The sequence below is a fragment of the Pongo abelii genome, chromosome 8 (genome assembly GCF_028885655.2).
Source record: "Pongo abelii isolate AG06213 chromosome 8, NHGRI_mPonAbe1-v2.0_pri, whole genome shotgun sequence".
Classification (NCBI taxonomy): domain Eukaryota; kingdom Metazoa; phylum Chordata; class Mammalia; order Primates; family Hominidae; genus Pongo; species Pongo abelii.
In genome coordinates, this window is record NC_071993.2 from 17482600 (window position 1) to 17505435 (window position 22836).

The window sequence follows — 22836 nt, forward strand, 5'->3', positions numbered from 1 at the left end:
TTGGAAGGCAGAGGTGGGAGGATGACCTGAGATCAGGAGTTTGAGACCAGCCTAGCCAACATGGTAAAACCCCTTCTCTAGTAAAAATACAAGAAATTAGCGGGGCGTGGTGGTGCATGCCTATAATCCCAGTTACTTGGGAGGTTGCGACAGGAGAATCGCTTGAACCCAGGAGGCAGGGGTTGCAGTGAGCCAAGGTCATGCCATTGCACTCCGGCCTGGGTGACAGAGCAAGACTCCATGAAAAAAAAAAAAAAAGTAAAAAATGAGAAGGGAAAGCCACTGTATGATAAATATTTGTTTAAATATACAACTCTCTTAATATACTGTGGACTGCTAAGAAATAGAAATAATATATTTATTGTCATGTTCCTTATATACAAGAGTTCTAAATCCATTCTCAACTATGTATACTTTGAAAAAGCTCACCAGTGAGTCTAATGCACTCTCCAGGTCGAAAATAACTCTTCCTATGCTTGCCATGGTATTGGGCACTTAGTAGTTGCTTTGTATTTCTGAAATTAATATTTAATATATGACTAGAACTTAAAAATGTCCAAAGCTTTCAGACACCAATTTTAAACAATGACAATAATTAGCCATCAGCCAGGATCTTACCAAGAGAAACCATACTGATACCCAAGCTGCAAGTAGAGTACTGCTACGTAAGATAATGCTATCTAAGTATATTTCTATTATGGACGCTTGTGTAAAATAAGTAACAAAAAGTGAGGAATGTGTGTTACTATTTTGGAGCTGGATCACTTTTGAATAGCTTCACATTATAAAATCAAAATCCAATGCTTTCTGTTTTCAAATTTCTGACTTAAAATTCTGCTGTCATTAAGAGTGGTGCCTCGGAGTAGTGAAAAGAGAATAGTTAGAATTTTATCCAAATCCCAGCTCTGCTATTTGTAACTGTCTGATATTCTGCAAGCCAACCTCAGAGCTCATTTGTCTCATTTGTAAAATTAAAATAGTAAAACCTACTCTGAAGAAATATTGCAAGAAGTATACATACATTTAAATTACCTGGCAGAGAGTCAGCCCACAAAAATGGTAATTGTGACTATCACTATTGATAATTACAGTAATAATAATTATCATCATTATGACAAAAATATAATAATGTAAAGGATTATGAACTGAGTAATGGGCTAGTTACCTATGACTATGTAACAAATTACTCCAAAACTTCGTGGCTTAAAATAACAGTAAACATTCATTATTGCACAGAACTCACAAAGTCTCTTATGACCTTTCTTGAAAGTCACACATTATTTCTGCAATATTCTATTGGTTTCATGGGGCAGCCCTCTTTAGGCTGACAGGGACTATAGAAGTGTATCAATACCAGGAAGAGAGGATCTTTGAGGCTGTGATCTGAGAGACCAAAATAGATGCCCTTTTATGAACTGGAAAGGACCACAAGGTTAGGAAAACAAAAGTTACCTACAGATCGAGGGTACAGGGCATCCAGCATGGCAACTCCATAAATTCCCATGGCTGCAAGAAAAAACACACTCTTTCTAAACTCCCTAACAGGAGCTATCAGGCAATTTATTAGGCTGATTTATAACCCAGATAACCTCACCTCTGATTGGACGGAGGACAGCCTTACATTGTTTTCTGACAAACAACTCCAGCAGACCTTAAGCCAATTTCGGCAGCTTATAGAGGCTGTGCACAAACTGTCTTTGTGTCCTATAGTTCACCTTTTGACATAAAGGAGCCAAATTCCACCTCATTTAAATGCTAAAACCCACCCCAAAGTGAATATGGGATGTATGTTACATATATAGCACATGCATTTGACTCCCCCTTATAAATATGCATAACTTTTCCCCAAAACCTGCTGAATATGTTTGACTTTACCATGTAATACAGACCCTGCGAGGCATAAAACCCAACCTGCTCTTCCTCTCTTTAAAGAGAGAGCACCTATGGTCCACGCTGGAGACTCTCTTCCCAGTTTGCAAACTGATACTGCCAATCAAAGCCCTCCTTTCTACTATTTTAGCCATTCTGATGATCTTTTGGATGACAGTCACCTTGCAGCTCTGGCTACTACAAATAGCAAATAAACTATACCTTTAACATTGTCTGTTATATTTGAAGACATTGAAAACAGCAACAGATTTGCTATCTTTCCCGGTGCCACTTTTAAAATAGAAAATAATTCCAATTATTTCTCAACGACTTTAAATAAGTTTGATTATTTTTATTGCCATGATCTTCCCAGAAAGGCTTCGTTCAAATGACTAGTTATTTGAGGAACTATGAGGAAGCCTTCTGATATGAATGCGTAATCAACATTGTAGTCTAGCAAGCCAGCGTTTCCATTTTTCTCTGAGAGGAAATTCAGTTTTGTTTCCACTGACAAGTACTTATAATAAAATAATACATGATTCCAATCTTCAGCATAGTAAAAATGATAGTAAGGAAATCTTACCAAGTGTTAATTAAGGAATTCAGATTAGGATTATGCTAGTTATCTTTTAACATCAACAACCACAACACACACACACACACACGAGAAAAATAGTCTTTTATTTCTCATCCTCCCACTAACAGATTGCGTGACTTTGAACAAGTCATAATCCCGTTTTTTTATCTTTAAACTGAGGGAGTTAAAAAAAAAAAGTTATACATGCTCATAGTTGAAACAGACAATATACGAATTCAAATAATTTAAGAGAGACTATGCTTTCAAACTGTTAGACTGTGATTATTTTTCATGTACTCTTTGAAGTACAGAATGATTGTTAAACCACCTTTTAATAAATTTGACATAACTTTTGTTTAAATGCGAACATTTTCAGAGGCTTCTATCACACTCTCATATTATTAGCTTGGCTGGGTGCGGTGGCTCATGCCTATAATCCCAGCACTTTGGGAGGCCAAGGCGGGTGGATCACCTGAGGTCAGGAGTTCGAGAGCAGTCTGGCCAACATGGTGAAACCCATCTCTACTAAAAATACAAAAATTAGCAAGGCATGGTGGCAGGCACCAGCTTCCTGGGAGGCTGAGGCAGGAAAATCGCTTGAACCCAGGAGGCGGAGATTGCAGTGAGCCGAGATCGTACCACTGCACTCCAGCCTGGGTGACAGAATGAGGCTGTCTCAAAAATAAATAAATAAATATATATATATATATATATATATTTAGCTCAACTGCCCTTCCAACTTGAAATTTTGTATCAGCAAACACAGCCTTTGCTTTGATTACCAAGAAGAATTTCCCAAAATACTAAGAATGTAGTGCGTTGGTATGAATGGCTGTTTTGTGTTGATGTGTTATTTTCTGATCTATAGCTCCTTTTTTTTTCCAATTTCATATATATATATATATGCTTTTTTTTTTTTTTTTTTTTTTTTTTGGAGACTGGGTCTCACTCTGTCACCCAGGCTGGAGTGCATGGCTGTGATCATAGCTCACTGCAGCCTCAACCTCCTGGCCTCAAGCGATCCTCCAGCCTTAGCCTCCCAAAGCAATGGAATTACAGGTGTGAGCCACCATGCCCAGCTCTGGAACTCGTAAAAACTGATGAGAAAAGGCAAGTTAAAAGGTCAGAGGTGAGTATAAAGACAAAAATGTACACATCGCTTCAAAAAGCAATCAAAGCACCATAGATTTAAAGCAGAATGGAAACAAGTCATGCACCATTCTAGGCCAAGAAAATCTTGTCTATGACCAAAAATCTTTCTTCCTGATGGACAACTTGAAACTTAGGACTGCTTGCATAGTTAGCAGGCTCTCAAGTGATATGCTCACATTTGGGCTTTTTGAAGTTTGATTGGCCATAATTTATGCCTTTTCTTTTCAAGCAGCAATCACGTCATGTTGTTCTCTCCAGCATGATAGAGTGAAGAACACTTAGGGCAAGTCTTCAGTTCACTTTGCATTTCACCCTGCAAAACGGTGCCTCCCAAGTAACAACTTTGTCCACCCCATGAAGAAGATATCTTTCAGAAAATTCAATTGTTCTCAGTGATTTTAAGTGGTACAGCATGAAATAGCTCATCAAACATAGACACTCACCTATGGCGTAAGCTGCACTTAGTCTGTGCAAGCCAGATGTTCCAAATCTTGATTCTGAGCATTTGTATTTTACCCCAGAAAGCTATCTGAATACAAGTGAGCCCACCATGCCCTAGCAATTGTGCAGAAAGTTACAGGGCAGTGGTTTACATGCTGTTCCTTAGAAGACATCTCAATCCCTTAGTAGAGGATCTATTTAAATGCTCTGGTGCCCAGAAGATGTACAAGATTGCTGTTGTTTTTAAAAAAATGTTTCTTCCCACCTTTAACAGACACCCTAGAGGCCTATAATCAACAGAATGATCAAAATGGTAGAGCTATTTAATACACACATGGCAGAGATGCCTGGCGGATTACCACTGATTGGTGCTCCCTTTCTGTAGTACACACTTGTTGCTACAAGCAGCTGCCCAGCCAGACACTCCATTCCCAAACACCCACCGCACATCAATGCCGCTTGCATTTTATTAGTCAAAACCCCCAACATGTCTCCACCATCTAGAAGGGCCAGTCCCAGATGGCAGAGTGAGAATGGGGGGGGAGGGGGGGGGGGTGATGTGCGCCCCCTGCAGGCTGCGGGCAGTATCTGCTTTCTCTTTATTAGTAGCCACTCTGAGCAGCAAGATGGTTGAAAATGGCTTGATCTTAAGATGGAAGGAACCAGTATCCCTGAATCAACATCTGGGGGGAAAGCCACCCAGGAGAGTTGCCTGATAAAGAAGGAATATTTTACACTGTGCGAGAGAGAGTAAAATTTTGTGCTCAGACTTACGAGTTTTGAGAGCTTTTGTTAGAGCAGTGTGTCTAACTCAAACCAAATGGTAGAAACTGAACAAATCTAATGGTCCATTTTCTTGGGAGCCAACTCTTGGGGGAAATGAAAGAAAAGCATAAAAAAGAGAAGGCAAAACAACAGAAGCAGAAAAACCCAAGAAAAGGAAATGAGTTGATTTCCTGGCTCAGCACCTCTAAGTATCTGCTCTTAGAAAAATCATTTCATTTATCTGAGGCAATGAGGAATAAGATGGACAGCTTGGATATCCATAGAGACATTTTTCTAAAAATATAAGCAAGAAAGATTACAAGTAATAAGTTTGCCATACTGAAAAATGAGCAAACTAGCAGCGATAAGATGGCTATAAAGCATTTTCAATACAGTATAATATTTTATCTGGGAGATAACCTACTAGAAAGAATAGAGCTGCAGAAAGGCAGAGAAATATTCAAGGGAAGAGGATGGGGTAGAAAAAAAACAGAAAAGTACAGACTCAAAGTAAGAGAAAGAGTCAAAGAAGTTAAAATAGTTTTCAAAAAAGTATTGGTTTATTGATTTATAATTTTTTTTAAATCTAGGAATTAGAGTTTGTCAGGCCTCTGAGCCCAAGCTAAGCCATCATATCCCCTGTGACCTGCAGGTATACATCGAGATGGTCTGAAGCAACTGAAGAACCACAAAAGAAGTGAAAATAGCCAATTCCTGCCTTAACTGATGACATTCCACCATCATGATTTGTTCCTGCCCCACCCTAATTATCAATTTACCTTGTGACATTCCTTCTCCTGGACAATGAATCTCAGGAGCTCCCCACTGAGCACCTTATGACCCCTGCCCCTGCCTGCAAGAGAAAAAACCCCTTTAACTGTCATTTTCCACTACCTACCCAAATCCTATAAAACTGCCCCACCCCTCTCTCCCTTTGCTGACTCCCTTTTCGGACTTGTTCTGCCTCTACCCAGGTGATTAAAAAGCTTTATTGTTCACACAAAGCCTGTTTGGTGGTCTCTTCACATGGACACGCCTAACAGAGATGGTATAAAAATGCTTTGAAAACCTAAGAAAAACATTCATTCAATTATTTGTTTATTCAACAAAAATTAATTGAGCAACTGCTGTGTGCTGAACCCTTGTGATTGGCACCAGGGGATAGACGTGTGAACAAGAAATTGTCCCATTCATTTTGGAGCTCAAAATCGGAAACACAGGACAAAGAATTATGGCACAAAAGACCCTATCCCACTTGTTCTCCTAATGGCAACTGCCTAATTTTCGTTTATTCAAAAAATATAGTTAAGACTAGGGGAGAAAAAGAGCACTTTTCCCTCCCACTGTAACTCCATCTTTCTAAATCCTATTTTAGCAATGTGAAAGGGACAGATAGGCTGAAGAAAGAGAAAATTCTAAGTCTTTAACAGACCATGACAAAAATAGGGCCAGATAATTATTTCTAAGAAAATGAAATTACTTTTTTATTGCCATACACTGAATGGCTTTCCCCATTGTGCTCCCTAAGTCTGTAATAGCACTGATTATGGAACACACAACCCCTGACCATAGACAATACAACCGAAAAAATCAGTCTCCTGTGTGCAAAACAACATTTGTATAACAACAGGCAATTCATGCCTGCTCTCTCTAGACCTTTGCGGAACAGAATACCAGTGCAGGCTAATTATATAAGCTAGCTGAAAATTGCGTGTGTTTAATGGAAAGGCGTCCCCTTAAAGAATAGCTGAGAAAAGGTCTTAGCACCAAAAAACAAAATAACAGAGAAGGAGTGAGAGGGCAAACATGGGGGTATGGGCAGCTGGCATTCTCATTAGCATACTGCAGTTAACCACTTTTGTTGATGCACATCAAAGAGTTGTCAAATTCCCTGCCTTGAAAAAGATGCCTTCCATGATTAAAGAATTTTTTCCCTCGCTCACTCAGGTATTTTGCAAAAACACACAGCTATTTGTCACTCTCAAGTTGAGAACTTTTGTCACTTTGTAAAGCAAAAGCAGGTAATGTCAGAGACCACTGAAGAGAGTCAAAGGCAAGTTTTACTCACTAATTTGCACATCTGTCAAGGAATATAGCCAGCTTTCCACAGAGTCCGGTGGAGCAAAGACCAATTTTCCCGTTCTACTTTTCCTGCATCATTTTGTCATATGTCTGACGTGTGGAGGGTGCCACAAAAGGTTTGGAACTCAAGTCCCTAAAGAAAAGCTTCATAAAGATCCTTGTAATACGCACATACCCAACAAACAACAGACAAAACAACAGCTTCAACATCAAAACCGGCAGGTAGTGCATCTCCAATGCATGAACTACTTTAAGTCCACCCCCAAAATCAGTGGCTTTATCATGAAAGCGGAGAAGCATTTGCAAAAGTGTCTGTTCCAACCAGCCTATAGAAACCTAGAGTCCTGGCAAGAATGATGGCCTGCTCCAATCAGGGAATTTAAGAAGGGATTAAAGGAGGGACTTTTCAGCCAGGCACAGTGGCTTAGGCCTGTAATCCCAACACTTTGGGAGGTCAAGGCGGGCGGATCATGAGGTCAGGAGATCAAGACCATCTTGGCTAACATGGTGAAACCCCGTTTCTACTAAAAATACAAAAAATTAGCCGGGCGTGGCAGGCGCCTGTAGTCCCAGCTACCGGGGAGGCTGAGGCAGAAGAATCCCGGAGGCAGTGGTTGCAATGAGCTGAGATCCCACCACTGCACTCCAGCCTGGGAGACAAGAGTGAGACTCCGTCTCAAAAAAACCAAAGGGACTTTTCCCAAAATCTAGCTAGGCAGGTTGTAGAGAAATACAGGTACAATCGTAGGGGACTATTAACAACTTATCCCTAAGTTCAAGGGTCCAGTGGAGGGAATGGAAGAGAGGGAGAGAGAGAGGGAAAGCTAGAGTGAAAGTGAGAGAGAAGGAGTAAGAATGAGAAAAGGAGAGGGTGAGAGACCTAATAATCACCTTAGCGTTTGTTCTGTGATGCAGCACTTCATTCAGTCAAGGATGTAGGCCAGGAGTGTTGGGTCACACCTGTGAAAGGAAAATATCTTGGGCCCCCAAAATCACTAAGGAAAACTCAAGCTGGGAACTGCTTAGGGCAAACCTGCCTCCCATTCTATTCAAAGTTATCCCTCTGCTCACTAAGACAGATGCATATCTGATTGCCTCCATTGGAAAGACTAATCAGAAACTCAAAAGAATGCAACCGTTTGTCTCTCACCTATCTGCGACCTGGAAGTTCCCTCCTGGCTTGGAGGCTTCCTGCCTTTGCTTCAAGTTGCCCCACCTTTCCAGACCGAATCAATGTACTTCTTATATTGATTGATGTCTCATGTCTCCCTAAAATGTATAAAACCAAGCTATGCCCGACCACCTTGGACACATGTCATCAGGATGTCCTGAGGCTGAGTAACAGGTGTGTCCTCAACCGTGGCAAAATAAAAACTTTCTAAATTAACTGAGACCTGTCTCTGATTTTCTGGGTTCACATTTGGTAACCATGAAGGGATTCTGAGTGGAGATGTCCCTCACCTTTGACAAATCTCCTTTTGGTGCCTGGTACCAGCATGAGCTAACTTTATAGCTCAAACCAGTAGGACAATTTGCTGAGGTCTGAGAGCACCCTCCAGAGAATCTCCGATCTCCCAAAATTTGGTTGAGATCTAAAGTTTATTTTTCTGTACAACTCCTTTTTGGGGGGACTTTACTTGCTTCCAACAGGAAGGCAAGTTTTGCTGCTTCCATGTCGATAGAAGTCAAGTACCTCCTTTATGGACCTTGAGCTCGCTTCCAACAGGGAAGATAAGTTTTGTTTTGTTTGTTTCCTGCTTCTAGGATGGTAGAGACAGTCTACAGCTTGAGACCCATCACTAAGTAAGAAACTGGTTTGGGATTCCGTCTTGCCAATTATTTTAAACAACAAAAGTTAGTATTTAACAACCAACTGGTGTTAATTTCTGCTTTCACTTGCAGCACGCAGAAATCATATAATTTGTGTGATCATTGTTAGTTTTGCTTAATGGTTTTGTTGTTTCTTTCTGTCTCGGTCAAATCCGAAGGGGAACCCTAAATTATGGGTAACAGGGTCTCTGAAGTGGGAGGAAAATGGCCATCAAAAGGAAAAAAAAGATTTTTAATTTTAACTACAAAAGGGGCTTTATTTACATAACAAGGCCACCTTTTTGCCAGCCAGACCAAACTGAAAGAGTAATGGCTGTACTTCTGAAATAGCAGCATTTTGTCCTAGCTGAAATATGGTAATAAGATTTAAAAAACAAATTTGTGTAAGGCGCTCCATGATTAAAAGTCAGCTTAATGAAAAGGCTAACAGCCAAGATGTGTGTGTGTATGTGTATGTGTGTATGTGTACATGTTTGTGTGTATGTGTGTATGTGTACATGTTTGTGTGTGTGTGTATGTGTACATGTTTGTGTGTATGTGTGTATGTGTACATGTTTGTGTGTGTGTATGTGTACATGTTTGTGTGTATGTGTGTATGTGTACATGTTTGTGTGTGTGTGTATGTGTACATGTTTGTGTGTATGTGTGTATGTGTACATGTTTGTGTGTGTGTATGTGTACATGTTTGTGTGTATGTGTGTATGTGTACATGTTTGTGTGTGTGTATGTGTACATGTTTGTGTGTATGTGTACATGTTTGTGTTTGTGTGTATGTGTACGTTTGTGTGTTTGTGTGTATGTGTATGTGTGTATGTGTGTGTGTGTATGTGTACATGTTTGTGTGTGTATGTGTGTTTCTGTGTGTGTGTGTGTGTGTGTGTTTGTGGGTATGTGTACATGTTTGTATTTGAAAGGGCTTCATGTTTTGAGGGGTTTTTTTGTTTTTCTCTCCTAAGATCTTGTCTTTTTTTGAGCAAAAGTTTTTTTTTCTTTATCTTCTCAGTTGACTGAGTTCTGTTGTCACCTGATTTTTTGACTATCATAGTTATTGCAACAGAGGTTACTTGGGTTTTTAAGGAAGAGTGTAGTTTAATTTTATGTTTAATTTGACTCAAATAAACATGAAAGTGTCTCCCTCTAGTACCACCAGACTTTTTCTCTCTATACCTTATGATGTAAATTTTGCTATTTGATTTTCATCTGAGTTGTTTCCTTTAATGTGCAAACTTAAGGCTATTTAGCTGACGACTACCTAGGGTTGTAAAACAGATTATCAAGAATTTGAAAGTCTATAATAGGAAAAAGGGGGTGGGGTTATAAATCTATAAAATGTACTTCCATTGGCATGCCTAATACGTCTTTATATGTATTTAGGTGTTGTGTACACAGTGTTTCACTACTAAAAATACACAAAAGAGCTCTAATTAATTGGCTTTTAAAAAAAGTGCTTAAATCAAATACCAAAAAAGACTAGTCACATGCTTTTAAAGGTTATATAGCTTAAGTAAAATCTTTAATAAATAAGCTGGCTTTAAAATTATTGGTAAAGTAATATTATAAGTGTCTTAAGAATTGCCAGCATACATTTTTGTTTGCATTTATTAATCAAGCAATTTCATACTTATCCTTGCCAAATACTATGAGGTGTCAGAATTTGGCATGGGTTACAAAACTGTAAACCCAGCCCCAAACAGAATGATCTTTGCTTGTGTAATTTTTAATAAGTAAGACATTGATTATGGGTTTAATGAAAATAGCTGTATCTCAAACTTAGTAAGATTATCATAACTTCTAATCCCGTGGCTTTAGGCAGCCTAGTCCACAGACAATAAAGAGGTTTGTTTTGGGAAAGAACTGTTATCGTCTTTGTTTCAAAGCTAAACTATAAACTAAGTTTTTCCCAAAGTTAGCTTGGCCTGTGTTCAGGAATGAACAAGGACAGCTTGGAGGTTAACAGCAAGACAGAGTCAAGTCAAAATTTTTTCACGGTCTCAGTTATAATTTTGCAATGGTGGTTTCATAACTTTAAATCATGACTATCACGGTTTTCATAAATAATCTAGGTAAACTATTAAAATAAATAATTAGGTAAATGTAATGGGATAAATACTTGTAGACAAACTGGTCATAATTTAGAATATAAAGTTGTAATAAATTAAATAATAGACATTTCATTATTTGGGAATTTTCCAATAAAAGAAGTTTCAGTGATAAATTTTTTTTAAAATTAAGGTTATTACATCCATGTATCTTCTTGTAGGTGCTTTTTGTTTTGTTTTGTTTTGAGAGAGAGTCTTGCTCTTATCACCCAGGCTGGAGTGCAATGGTATAATTTCGGCTCACTGCAACTTCCTCCTCCCAGGTTCAAGCAGTTCTCCTGCCTCAGCCTCCAGAGTAGCTGGAACTTCAGGTCTCCGCCACCATGTCTGGCTAATTTTTGTATTTTTAGTGGAGACAGCGTTTCACCATGTTGGCCAGGCTGGTCTTAAACTCCTGACCTCAGGTGATCTGCCTGCTTCAGCCTCCCAAAGTGTTGGGATTACAGGCATGAGCCACTGCACCTGGCCCCTGTATATGCTTTTGAAGTCCTTGTAACATTGAGTTACAGGGCTTTAACTCCTGGGTTTAAAAAGGACATCAAGTCCTGCTAAATCTTAAACACTGATAGCAATTAAAGCCTTATCTTCAGGCCCCATACAAGATGCCAATCAAAATAAACTGCATGCCTGAGATACAGGGCAAGAAATTAAAGCTATTCAACGCCTCAAGGCCCAGGGACTACTGTGAAACAGGTGGGCCCATAAGATCGTAAGGGCCGATTTTGAAAGTTAAAATAAGTTCAGTTTCTCTATAAATTAATCATTAGTGTCAAAGAAACACTGATGCAAAACTAGTATATGGATCCCTGTGTCAGATTAACAAGATTTTCTAGAAGCATTAACCAACTCCTTAATAAAGGTTATAAAGGTTATAAAAAGCTTGTGGAAGTTATATTTTATAATCAAGATTAAATTTTATAGACTGTTTACAAAATTTTGAACAAATGTAATTGGCTTCATGCTGTTTTTATTAGGGCTTCTTGTTTAGAAAATTAAGTCTCTTCTCACAAAGAATGAAGGTTTTCACTTTTTTTTTTAATACTTGAATTATCACTTTGGTTAAATAAATGACTTCACAATGACCTGTAATCCTATTTTGTAATATCAAGTGTTTTAAACCTTGGATATATGACAAACTTTCTAAAATCAAATTATAAATTGTGTCTTTTTCTAATCTAATTAATCCTTTAAGACATTAGGTTCCCTAAAGTCCAAAAAATGACATAATTTGGTTTATTTGGTATAAAAATTATACGGGAAGCATTGTCAAATATAAAGTGGTATTTAGTTTTCTTAGGGCTGTATTTGTATAAATATGTTATTGATATGCATTCCAAAATTATGGGAAACTCCTGTAATTCTGATTTAACTTAGTGTACATTATCAGTAATAATCATAATTGTTATAATCATTGTGTGCCACAGAGGTAACAAATTTTCTTGTCAATTTTGTCTTTTGACTATGGCTGTGTGAAAACTTCTTTTTCATCCATGGACAATTGTTGTCTTGTTTTGTTCCTTTTTAGAGGGTGGTTTTATAATCAGCTATAAAACTTCAACAGGTGCTTTTAAATGCAGGTTTCTAATAACTTTGTAGATTGTGATATCAGAATGCAGGAAAAACTTTCAGAACTCATGGAGAGCTAATATATTCATGAGTATCAAGCAAAACACAGGAATTAACTGCATGGACTAAACCAATCTTTTTGACTTTTTGCTTAAAATGTTTACTGATCCTTTGTTTTGTTTTTCAGAGTCTTAAAACATTTCTTTTGAGCTATTGACAGCTTTTAACAATTTAGTATACTCCCATGAACGAAATTTGGAGCATGTTTGTCTCTAACTGATTTCTCTGGAATTTGGAAACTATTTGTGAATATTCTTAACTTATGGCAATACAGTTATGTGCATAAGCGCAATAGGAATGTGTTTTCATTTGTAACAGGACACAATTGGAGAAACTGGTTATTTTACCAAGGCTTTGACTGGAATGCTGTGCTTTCCTTTAAAGAATCAAACTTGATTTATGGAGCCAATAAAGCCCTTGGAAAAACTGGCCTCAAATTTTGTGTACACAGTCCCTGTACAGGGTTTCTGACCTGTGGTAAAAACAGAATGTCACTTTCTGACAGGCACAGAACCCCCAGGTTAAACTTGGAACCTCAAGAGGAGAGGAAATTCACGAAACTAGTTAAGTATTTGATGGCACAAATCCATGGCTGGGCTTGGCTTTTAAAAAGTCTTATCTGAGATTCTGTCTATGGAACAGAGTTCCATCAAAGCCAATTTAAAAAACTACGTAAAAAATAATTATTCATGCTGCACTGTATACAAATAATTAGGCCAAGTATAATAAGCAAACCAGTGCTACCATGATTTGTCTTTAGTAACATGGGAAACTGGAGAGAGAAAAAAATTGTGTTTCAGAACGATAGTACACGTGTTAGATTCTAGTCTCACCTAATGTTTTATTTTCCATTTTTATTATTTTCTACAGTTTCAACCAAATTCTAATTTTTCTTGGCTGCAAGTCTTCAAAATAATGTTTTCCATTTTTTTTTTCCATTTTTCCTAATTTGGAGTCACTAAAATCTAAGCTGTGCTTTCTTCAAACCATGAGAACTGAAGCCAGACAATTTAAACTTAAGAAGAAAATAACAGCAACCAATTTACATACATAAGCCACTTTCATACCTACCTACTAATGTATGGACTTCTGAGTAATGTGGCCTATATCGATTTTTCCAGGATTGTTCTTTTGTTTGTTGTTTTTTCCCCCTTCCTCCTCCTAATTTTCTTTTCACAGGACAGGAGACTAAACAACCTGCTAAAATGAACTTTCCGGACCGACCCATCTAGGAATAAACCATCCTAGCCATGAAAGATCAGATGAAACCTGAGACCAGAGACTCTTTTTTTTTTTTTTTTTGTAAAATCCTTTCTCCAAAAGATTTTAAAAAAGAAAAAGGGTGAAATGTGAAAGGAAAATATTTGGGCCCCCAAAAATCACTAAGGAAAACTCCAGCTGGAAACTGCTTAGGGTAAACCTGCCTCCCATTCTATTCCAAGTTATCCCTCCCCTCACTAAGATAGATGCATATCTGATGGCCTTCTTTGGAAAGGCTCACCAGAAACTCAAAAGAATGCAACCATTTGTGTCTCACCTATTTGTGACCTGGAAGTTCCCCCCACACTTCGAGTCTTCCTGCCTTTGCTTCAAGTTGTCACCCCCTTTCCAGACTAAACCAAGTTACTTCTTACATATAATGATTGATGTTGTCATGCGTGACTGTGTGAAGAGACCACCAAACAGGCTTTGTGTGAGCAATAAAACTTTTTAATCACCTGGGTGCAGGCAGAGTGAGTCGGAAAAAGCAGTCAGCGAAGGGAGATGGGGTGGGCACAGTTTTATAGGATTTAGGTAGGTAGTGGAAAAGGACAGTTAAAGGGAGTTGTTCTCTTGCAGGCAGGGGCAGGGGTCACAAGGTGCTCGGTGGGGAGCTCTGGAGACATATTGTCCAGGAGAAGGAATGTCACAAGGTAATGTCATCAGTAAAGGCAGGAACTGGCTATTTTCACTTCTTTTTGTGGTTCTTCAGTTGCCTCAGGCCATCTAGATGTATACGTGCAGGCTTGGGCTCAGAGGCCTGACAGAGGTCTCATGCCTCCTTAAAATGTATAAAACCAGGCTGTCCCCCAGCTACTTAGGGCAAGTGTTGTCAGGACTTCCTGAGGCTGTGTCACGGGCGCATTCTCAACCTTGGCAAAATAAACTTTCTAAATTAACTGAGACCTGTCTCAGATTTTCTGGGTTCACGTGCCTGTAAACACAACACTTTGGGAGACCAAGGCAGGAGGATCACTTGCACCCAGGAGTTTGAGACCAACCTGGGCAACACAGAAAGACCCCATCTCTACAAAAAATAAAAATTAGCCAGCCATGCAGGCATGCACCTGTCTTCCTGGCTATTCAGGAAGGTGAGGCAGGAGGATCGCTTGAATACAGGAGGTCAAGGCTGCAGTGAGCTGTCTTCTCACCACTGCACTCCAGCCTGGTTGACGGAGTGAGACTCTGTCACACACACACACACACGCGCACACACACAGGCCGGGCACGGTGGCTCGGACCTGTAATCCCAGCACTTTGGGAGGCTGAGTCGGGCAGATCACAAGGTCAGGAGATCGATCACAAGGTCAGGAGCCTGGCCAATATGGTGAAACCCTGCCTCTACTAATAACACAAAAATTAGCCGGGAGTGGTGGCACGCGCCTGTAGTCCCAGCTACTCGGGAGACCGAAGCAGGAGAATCACTTGAACCCGGGAGGCGGAGGTTGCAGTGAGTTGACATCGCGCCACTGCACTCCAGCCTGGGTGACAGTGAGACTCTATCTCCAAGAAAAAAGAAACAAAAGCATGTAGTGAACCTGCAACGACACCAAAAACAGAGTTTCTTCTCCTTCCTCCTGCAAGGCTTTTGTATTGGTTCGAACCCTGAGAGAACGCCAACAAACAACACAAGGCAGTGTGGAGCAACAGGCAGTTTTAATGAGTGCCTGACGGCAGACAGGCCGACACCTAAAATGGCGTCAGCCCCAACTGAGGACGGGCAGGGGTTTTATAGTCTCCTGTAAACAGGAAGTCAGTCTGATGTAACTGCTACGTGGTACCCGGTCGGCCTCTCTCTGGGTCTTCAGAACAGCTCTCTCCCGGCTTCTGCTATCTTGCTGACGCACGCTGATGACGTAAGTGGCCTTGCGCCCTGGGACTGGGCCTGAGAAGGGAGGAGTTATTCAGGCCTCCGCCAGCTTCAAGGTCCCGGGAAAAGTCTTTCACCTCCCTCTTTCTGATCTCTTTTTCATGCTCCTCCTTGGTCCAAAGAAAAACCGGATGGCAAAAGAGCCCAGAACCTATTGGTAAGTTCCACGTATGTCAGCCTCCCTGGGAAAAGTCAGGCAGAGATGAAATGGGGGGTGAAAAGCTATGAGGGTGAAAGTGGATTGAGTGGGGCCAGTGGAAGACACACAGCACCGTGGATTCCCCTCGCAAGCTTAAGGCCCGCTAGTTGGACTTTAAGGAAAAGAAAACAAGAACTTTTTTTTTTTTTTGAGACGGAGTTTCACTCTTGTCACCCAGGCTGGAGTGCAATGGCACGATATTGGCTCACCGCAACCTCCGCCTCCTGGGTTCAAGAGATTCTTCTGCCTCAGCCTCCCGAGTAGCTGGGATTACAGGCATGTGCCACCACGCCCAGCTAATTTTGTATTTTTAGTAGAGACGGGGTTTCTCCATGTTGGTCAGGCTGGTCTCGAACTCCCCACCTCAGGTGATCCGCCCGCCTCAGCCTCCCAAAGTGCTAGGATTACAGGTGTGAGCCACCACGCCCGGCCCAGAAAACAAGGATTTTAATAGGGCTATCCTTCTGTGAGAAACGGAGCTAACATACAGGACTGGAATGCTGTCAAATCGATTAACTCAAATCAGAGATCTTAGCCAGTATCAGGCTTTCCTAATCATTTCAAGGATCTGCAGAGAAATGAGGGGAAATGGGGCTAGAGGTGAAGTGAAAAAGTTAAGAGGTTTGTGCTGAACTCTGGGAGAGAGATTGCAACTCCTTTTACTTGTCAGGATAGAATAGACTATGATATGATAACAACGCCAAACTCTCAATTGCTTTACAAAACAAAGGTTTGTTTCTTGCCCATGAAATGCCCACTGTATATCTGGAGGGCCATCTAGGACAGCTGTGTTGCATGTGGTTTAAGGCTTGCAATGGTTCATTTTCTGTGTCGACTTGACTGGGCTCAGGCATGCCCAGATAGCTGGTAAAACATAATTTCTGGTTGTGTCAACAGACTCAGACAAAGCAGAGACAGGCTTGGGACATCAAGGGTGGACACCCCAGTCCTGTCTTCCCACACTGCACATGGCCCAGGATAGTAGGTGAGGTTTCTAGGTGAGGTCAGTGGGCTTCCTCACACAGCAGGAACCTTTGAATTGTTCAACGGTTTCTCTTTTAGACCCAGGGAGTTCCACAGCCTTTGAGCCATTCTCCAGGGAGTCCTGCCTCCCGGATCCTGGATGCCATTAACTTTAAGCAGGACCTCAGCCAGAGATCAGCCTGGTAGGGACACTCAATGGATGTGTCTCTTCCTCTAAGCAAATATCATTAGTCTATTTACCCAGAGGCTCAGTGGAGAAACAGGTTAAACCAGTTTACCTACCTTGGTTTCTTTATCCCCAGGTCAAACTCCAACACCCCCAGGGAAGGGAAGGAATGGATTAGAGGCAGCTGCATAAACACTGTTTCTAACATTAAAAGAAGAGGCGTGTGTGTGTGTGTGTGTGTGTGTGTGTGTGTGTGTGTGTGAAAGAGAGTGAGAGAAAGAGAATTATTATTATTAGGAAGAGAAAGCGAAAAACATGAAGGCAGGAAGACCACTCACTGGGTCTTCCTTGTATAGGATTGGCATGTGGAAATCAGCAGTATCTCTTACTGAAACCATCTTTGAAATTATAACTGAGGAAATTATGACATGAAAGAAATCAGACCTAACCGACTCCATCTTGCTTCTAATCTTTAAGCTGTCCTCGTTTATTCCTGGGTGTAGGCAGAACTAACTTTGAGAAGGAATTCAGTTCGTGGTTTGACTCTGAAACAAAATTGATAATAGCCTTTTCCTGAAAGGACCCCCTTCTGCCAGGGGACCAGTCTGCCTTTGCAGGACTAACAAATTAGCTACAAGATTAGAAATTGCAGTTTAGGGGTCATGCGGACTCTGGCTCCAAGAGTCTGAACCTCCCCATGTTGCTCCTGGGGATACCATCACTATTGTAAAACCTAAGATCAGTACTTGAGATATTTTTCAGACCCTAGACTGGATGGATCAGTTGACACCCCCCAGACTCGTAATGTGGCTCAGCCAGTTCTGCCATCCCACCCAGGAACAGAAGATGGCAAGAAAAACTCACTTCAACTCCCTGATTCGCTCCAACCTGACCATCAGCACTCCCCACTTCCCAAGCGCCTATGCTCCAAATTATCTCTAAAAACTCTGATCACCGATCCAACGCTCAGGGAGACTGATTTGAGTAATAAAACTCCGGTCTCCCACACAGCCAGCTCTGCGTGAATTACTCTTTCTCCATTGCAATTCCCCTGTCTTGATAAATCGGTTCTGTGTAGGCAGTGGGCAAGGTGAAACCATTGGGCGTTTACATTATCCTGAACTATCTTCAAATGTTGTCAGGCAAGCATAAAGCAAGATGAAACTCGGATTACTTCCTTTCAGGGAGGTTACAGGCATAACCTCGTGTCCCTGCCCGACACACACACATCCTTTGTCCAGCACCATTGGACTGGGCACCTACTAGGAACAATCAGCACTGTGCTTCTCACATCAGAGTCTCAGGCCACCAGTGCCTCTTCCATGTAGAAGAGGCATGGAGCACTTGGATTTCCTTTTTTTAAAGGAGATGATGTAGCAAACCCTCTAAAATCTAGGACTGTAAGCAGCGCAGGGGAAGCTGAGGGAGTGTCACAGCTGAGAATGGGGGTAAATCATTCACCTGCTGAAACTGTAAGCACAATTTTGTACAAGTGTGTATTTTTCTAGGATAGCGTTCAGAATACACATCAGGTTCTCGAAAGGATTAAGGGCCTATAAAAGTTTAGCCAGTAAAACTACATGGTGGTTTGAGGAGTTTTTTGGTTCATTTTAGAGACAAGATCTCGGTCTGTCACCCAGGCTGGATGCAGTGGTGCAGTCATAGCTCACTGCAGCCTTGAACTCCTGGGCTCAAGCAATTCTTCCTCAACCTCCTGAGTAGCTGAAACTACAGACCTGATCCACCACTTTCAGCTAAATTTTAAAAATTAGTTTTAGAGTCAGGGTCTTGCTCTGTCCCCTGGGCTGGAGTGCAGCGGTGCCATCATAGCTCACTGCAACCTTGAATTCCTGGGTTCAAACGATCCTCCTGGCTCCGCCTCTTGAGTAGCTGGGATTACAGGCACATGCCACCCAACTTTAATTATTTTTTGTAGAGATGGGGGTCTTGCTATGTTGCTAAGCCTCGTCTCAAACTCCTGGCCTCAAGCAATCCTCTAGCCTCTGCCTCCCCAAGCACTGGGATTACAGCCATGAGCCACCGCACCTGGCCCCTACATGGTATTTTTAACAAATGCGGATCCAGGGACAAATAAGTTGAGTCCCACTGCCAGGGTCTGACCCTGGTACACATTGTTTGGCCCCGGGTCCATCATGCTCATTAACAGGAGCTTCAGAGCCCAATGGTAAGCCTGAGAGTGAACACAGTCTCATATTCCAAATGACTTCAGAGACACTGTCAAACATTCTGAATATAAAACCCTTGTAAAAGGAAATTAAATGTGAAGAGTAGAACTTACCCTTTCGTTTTGTTAGAGAAAGACTCAATGCCATATTGCAGATTTTTGCATTTCTCCGTCAGTTGGAGCGACTTCTCATTCAGATATGTGCTGTTTCATGAAAGAGATTTTTAAAAAGATTGATTTAAAATGAGAGCTTATAAGATATTGTTAACAAAAATCAGATTTAATTGATAAAGTGTGTCCAAATGAAGTCTGATTTTTACTCCATTATTGGATTTCTCCATGGAAAAGGAAATTAATATTTTCACCTCTGATGGGTCTAAATGAAAAAAAAAAAAAAAAAAAAACTTATGCTGTAAAGTCAAACATAACTCTATTTTGAAGACTTTTTTTTTTTTTTTTTTTTTTTTGAGATGGAGTTTCGCCCTTGTTGCCCAGGCTGGCGTGCAGTGGCACGATCTCAGCATACTGCAACCTCCACCTCCCTGGTTCAAGCGATTCTCCTGCTTCAGCCTCCCGAGTAGCTAGGATTATAGGCGCCTGCCATCACACCCGGTTAATTTTGTATTTTTAGTAGAGACGGGGTTTCTCCATGATGGTCCGGCTGGTCTCGAACTCTCAACCTTAGATGATCCATCCGCGTCAGCCTCCCAAAGTGCTGGGATTACAGGCGTGAGCCATCGCGCCTGGCCTTTGAGGACTTTATACTGCTAGGTTTTCATATCCTGAGGTTAGTATTTACAATGAACAAGTTACTTAATAGTTTTAATCACTGTGCGTTTATTTTATATTTATTTATTTATTTATTTTTGAGATAGAGTCTTGCTCTGTCGCCCAGGCTGGAGTGCAGTGGTGCATCTCGACTCACTGCAAGCTCTGCCTCCCGGGTTCACGCCATTCTCCTGCCTCAGCCTCCCGAGTGGTGTGACTACAGGCGCCTGCCGCCATGCCCAGCTAATTTTTTGTGTTTTTTTAATAGAGACGGGGTTTCAGCATGTTAGCCAGGATGGTCTGGATCTCCTGACCTCGTGATCTGCCCACCTGGGCCTCGCAAAGTGCTGGGATTACAGGCGTGAGCCACCGTGCCCAGCCGCGTTTATTTTTAAAGGATGTTTTCTTTGGTAGAAAATATGCAGATGTAGGAGATCATTAACTCTCTCCATAATGAACACAAATCTGGCCTTTAATTATTCCGATAGCTGCAATATACTGGCCTGGTGCTATTTGTTTTATAAACTTTGAAAATTGGAGGTGGAACAAAAGAAAAAAAATCCAAAGTCAGGTTAAGGACATGGGTTACAAAGTTAGCCTGCCTAATGAGCCTCATGGACATAGGCATGTTATTTAACCCACTCCAGGCATAGACTTCCATATTTCTAAATCAAGGATAATTGTGCTTACCTCATAGTGTTATTGCCATGATATATGTATGCTAAGAAAACAACGTAAACCACTTGTAACATGCGTCACATATATTAAGTGCTAAAAAAAAAATCAACTATCTCTTTCCTTAGACTTAGAAAATATATGTGCAACTCTAACTTGCTGTTAATGCATTTATTTCATCATCCTGAAGGTATTCGTCGATAGCCTAATATGGGTTGGGCCCACACACAGGTTATTTAGGACAGAGAGGAGGAGAAAATAGACATGGTCTCATTCCCTAATGGAGCTTGCAGTCTGATTAAGGAGAAAGATATCAATCCACAAATAACCACACAAATGAATATGGAATTGTGAACTGTGATTGGTTATGGTTGAACCAGAGTAGGCGGCTCAGAGGAGTAGGTCTCTACTCACACTGAGGGGTCAGAGGAGGCCTCCAAGGGAGTGTCATTTAAATGGAGACACCCAAGGATGATCCAAACAAAGTGGGTAGTGCGTTCAAGTCAGAGGAAAAAGTGTGTGCAGGCCAGGCGCAGTGGCTCACACCTCTAGTCCCAGCAGTTTGGGGAGCTGAGGCAGGCAAATCACTTGAGCCCAGGAGTCCAAGGCTGCAGTGAGCCATGATCGGGCCACTGCACTCCAGCCTGGGTGACAGAGTAAGACCCTGTCTCAAAAAAATAAATGTGCAATGGTTCCAAAATGGGGAGCAGCCTGGATTATCTGAGGAAATGAAAAGATAATAGGATTCAAGGCTGAAGAGCCATGGGGTGATTGCAGAGAAATGAGGAGAAATGGGGCAAGAGAGGAAGTAAAAAAGTTAGGAGGTTTCTATAGGATTCTAGGAGAGAGCTGATGGCAACTCCTTTTACTTGTCAGGATAGAATAGACTATGATGTGATAACAAACAACATCAAGCTCTCAATTGCTTTACAAAACAAAGGTTTGTTTCTTGCCCATGAAATGCCCACTGTATGTCTGGAGGCATGTCTACGGCAGCTGTGCTCCATGTGGCTTAGGGCTTAGGGTTCATTTTCTGTGTCAACTTGATTGGGCAAAGGGGTGCCCGGATAACTGGTAAAACATGATTTCTGGGTGTGGCTGTGAAGGTATTTCTGGAACAGATAAGTATTTGAATCAGTAGGCTGAGTAAAGGCTGCCCTCACCAATGTGGGTGGGCAGCATCCAATCTGCTGAGCACTTGGATAGAACAAAAAAGTGGAGGAAGGGTGAGTTCACTCTCTCGAGCTGGGACGTCGTTTTCTCCTGCCCTTGGACATCGGTGCTCCTGGTTCTAGGACCTTCATATTCAGACTGGAACTTATACTGTTGGCCCCATGGTTTCCATCAAAGTCTTTTCAGCCTTTGGGCTTAGACTGAACTACATCACTGGCTTTCCTCAGGCTCCAGTTTGGAGAAGGCAGGTCATGGGACTTCTCGGCCTCCCCTAATTATGGGAGCTAATCCCTCGTAATAAATCTCTTGCTATCTCTCTATTGTTTCTGTTTTTCTAGAGAACTCTGACTAATACAGGGATCTAAATTGCTTCAGTCTTGTGGCACCTTCATTTCAATAACCTGCTTCCATAATTGATGTGGCAGGAGAAGAACATGCTGGAAGGTCTTGCCTTGTATCCACATGTTTGAACCAGAATTACAATGCATCATTGGCCAGAGCGGGTCACATGCCCCACCTGATTGCAATGTGGGAGTCAGAAATGAGCCACCCTCCTGTGTCCCCAGAGAGGAGATCTGACACAGGTGTAACTGGAGACTTCACCACACCTGTGTCCATCGGCAGGAAGAGAAGTGAACAGATTTGGAGATCCATTCTAGAGGCAAGACTGACGGGATTTCCTAGGAGATTGGATGTGGGAAGTGAGGGATAGGAAGACATAAAGGTAAAGAAATAAACAAGACAGATTCATAATTAATTCTCCAATATTTCTCAGAAATCCTTTCTAAAAACACTGCCTGCAGAGTACACATGGGCTCACAAAAGTCCCTCTTAATCCTGATAGAATATCTCCCCCGCTACTTCCTTCCCACCTCCCTCTAGTTCAGTCTCCTTGCATCACCCTCTGTGCTTTCTGAATGTATTATACTGTCCAAGGATTTGTTTCCCGTTTGCCTTGTATTTTATGCAGGCAGGACTGTTAATGAAGTGAATTACCAAGCCAGCAATGCTTTGAATTATGATGGCGCTGCAGTATTGAATTGTGAAACTGTGACCAGTACGCACCAATAGGATTGTGTCTCCTATGCCTCTTCTTAAATCAGAGAGGGTATCTT

General features: G+C 41.3%; 1 protein-coding gene and 1 long non-coding RNA gene across 4 annotated transcripts in view; one reads left to right on the forward strand and one right to left on the reverse strand.

Annotated features, from left to right (window-relative positions):
* Positions 1-22836, reverse strand: part of ST8SIA6 (ST8 alpha-N-acetyl-neuraminide alpha-2,8-sialyltransferase 6) — a 139956-nt gene that overhangs the window by 56603 nt on the left and 60517 nt on the right. The window contains exons 1-3 of one of the 3 annotated variants that reach the window (XM_054522007.2): positions 22330-22417; positions 19220-19309; positions 7778-7846 (exon numbers count right to left, since the gene is read on the reverse strand). In XM_054522007.2, the coding sequence (XP_054377982.1) occupies positions 7778-7809 (32 nt within the window). In that variant the 5' untranslated portion in view covers positions 7810-7846; positions 19220-19309; positions 22330-22417. Of the gene's footprint in view, positions 1-7777; positions 7847-19219; positions 19310-22329; positions 22418-22836 lie in introns of those variants that run through there. The other 2 variants (XM_054522008.2, XM_002820564.5) reach the window with 2 other exon arrangements.
* LOC129048180 (uncharacterized) lies at positions 15544-22382 on the forward strand. Its single transcript, XR_008510299.2, has 2 exons — positions 15544-15728; positions 22147-22382. It is a non-coding gene; the product is annotated as an uncharacterized LOC129048180 (long non-coding RNA).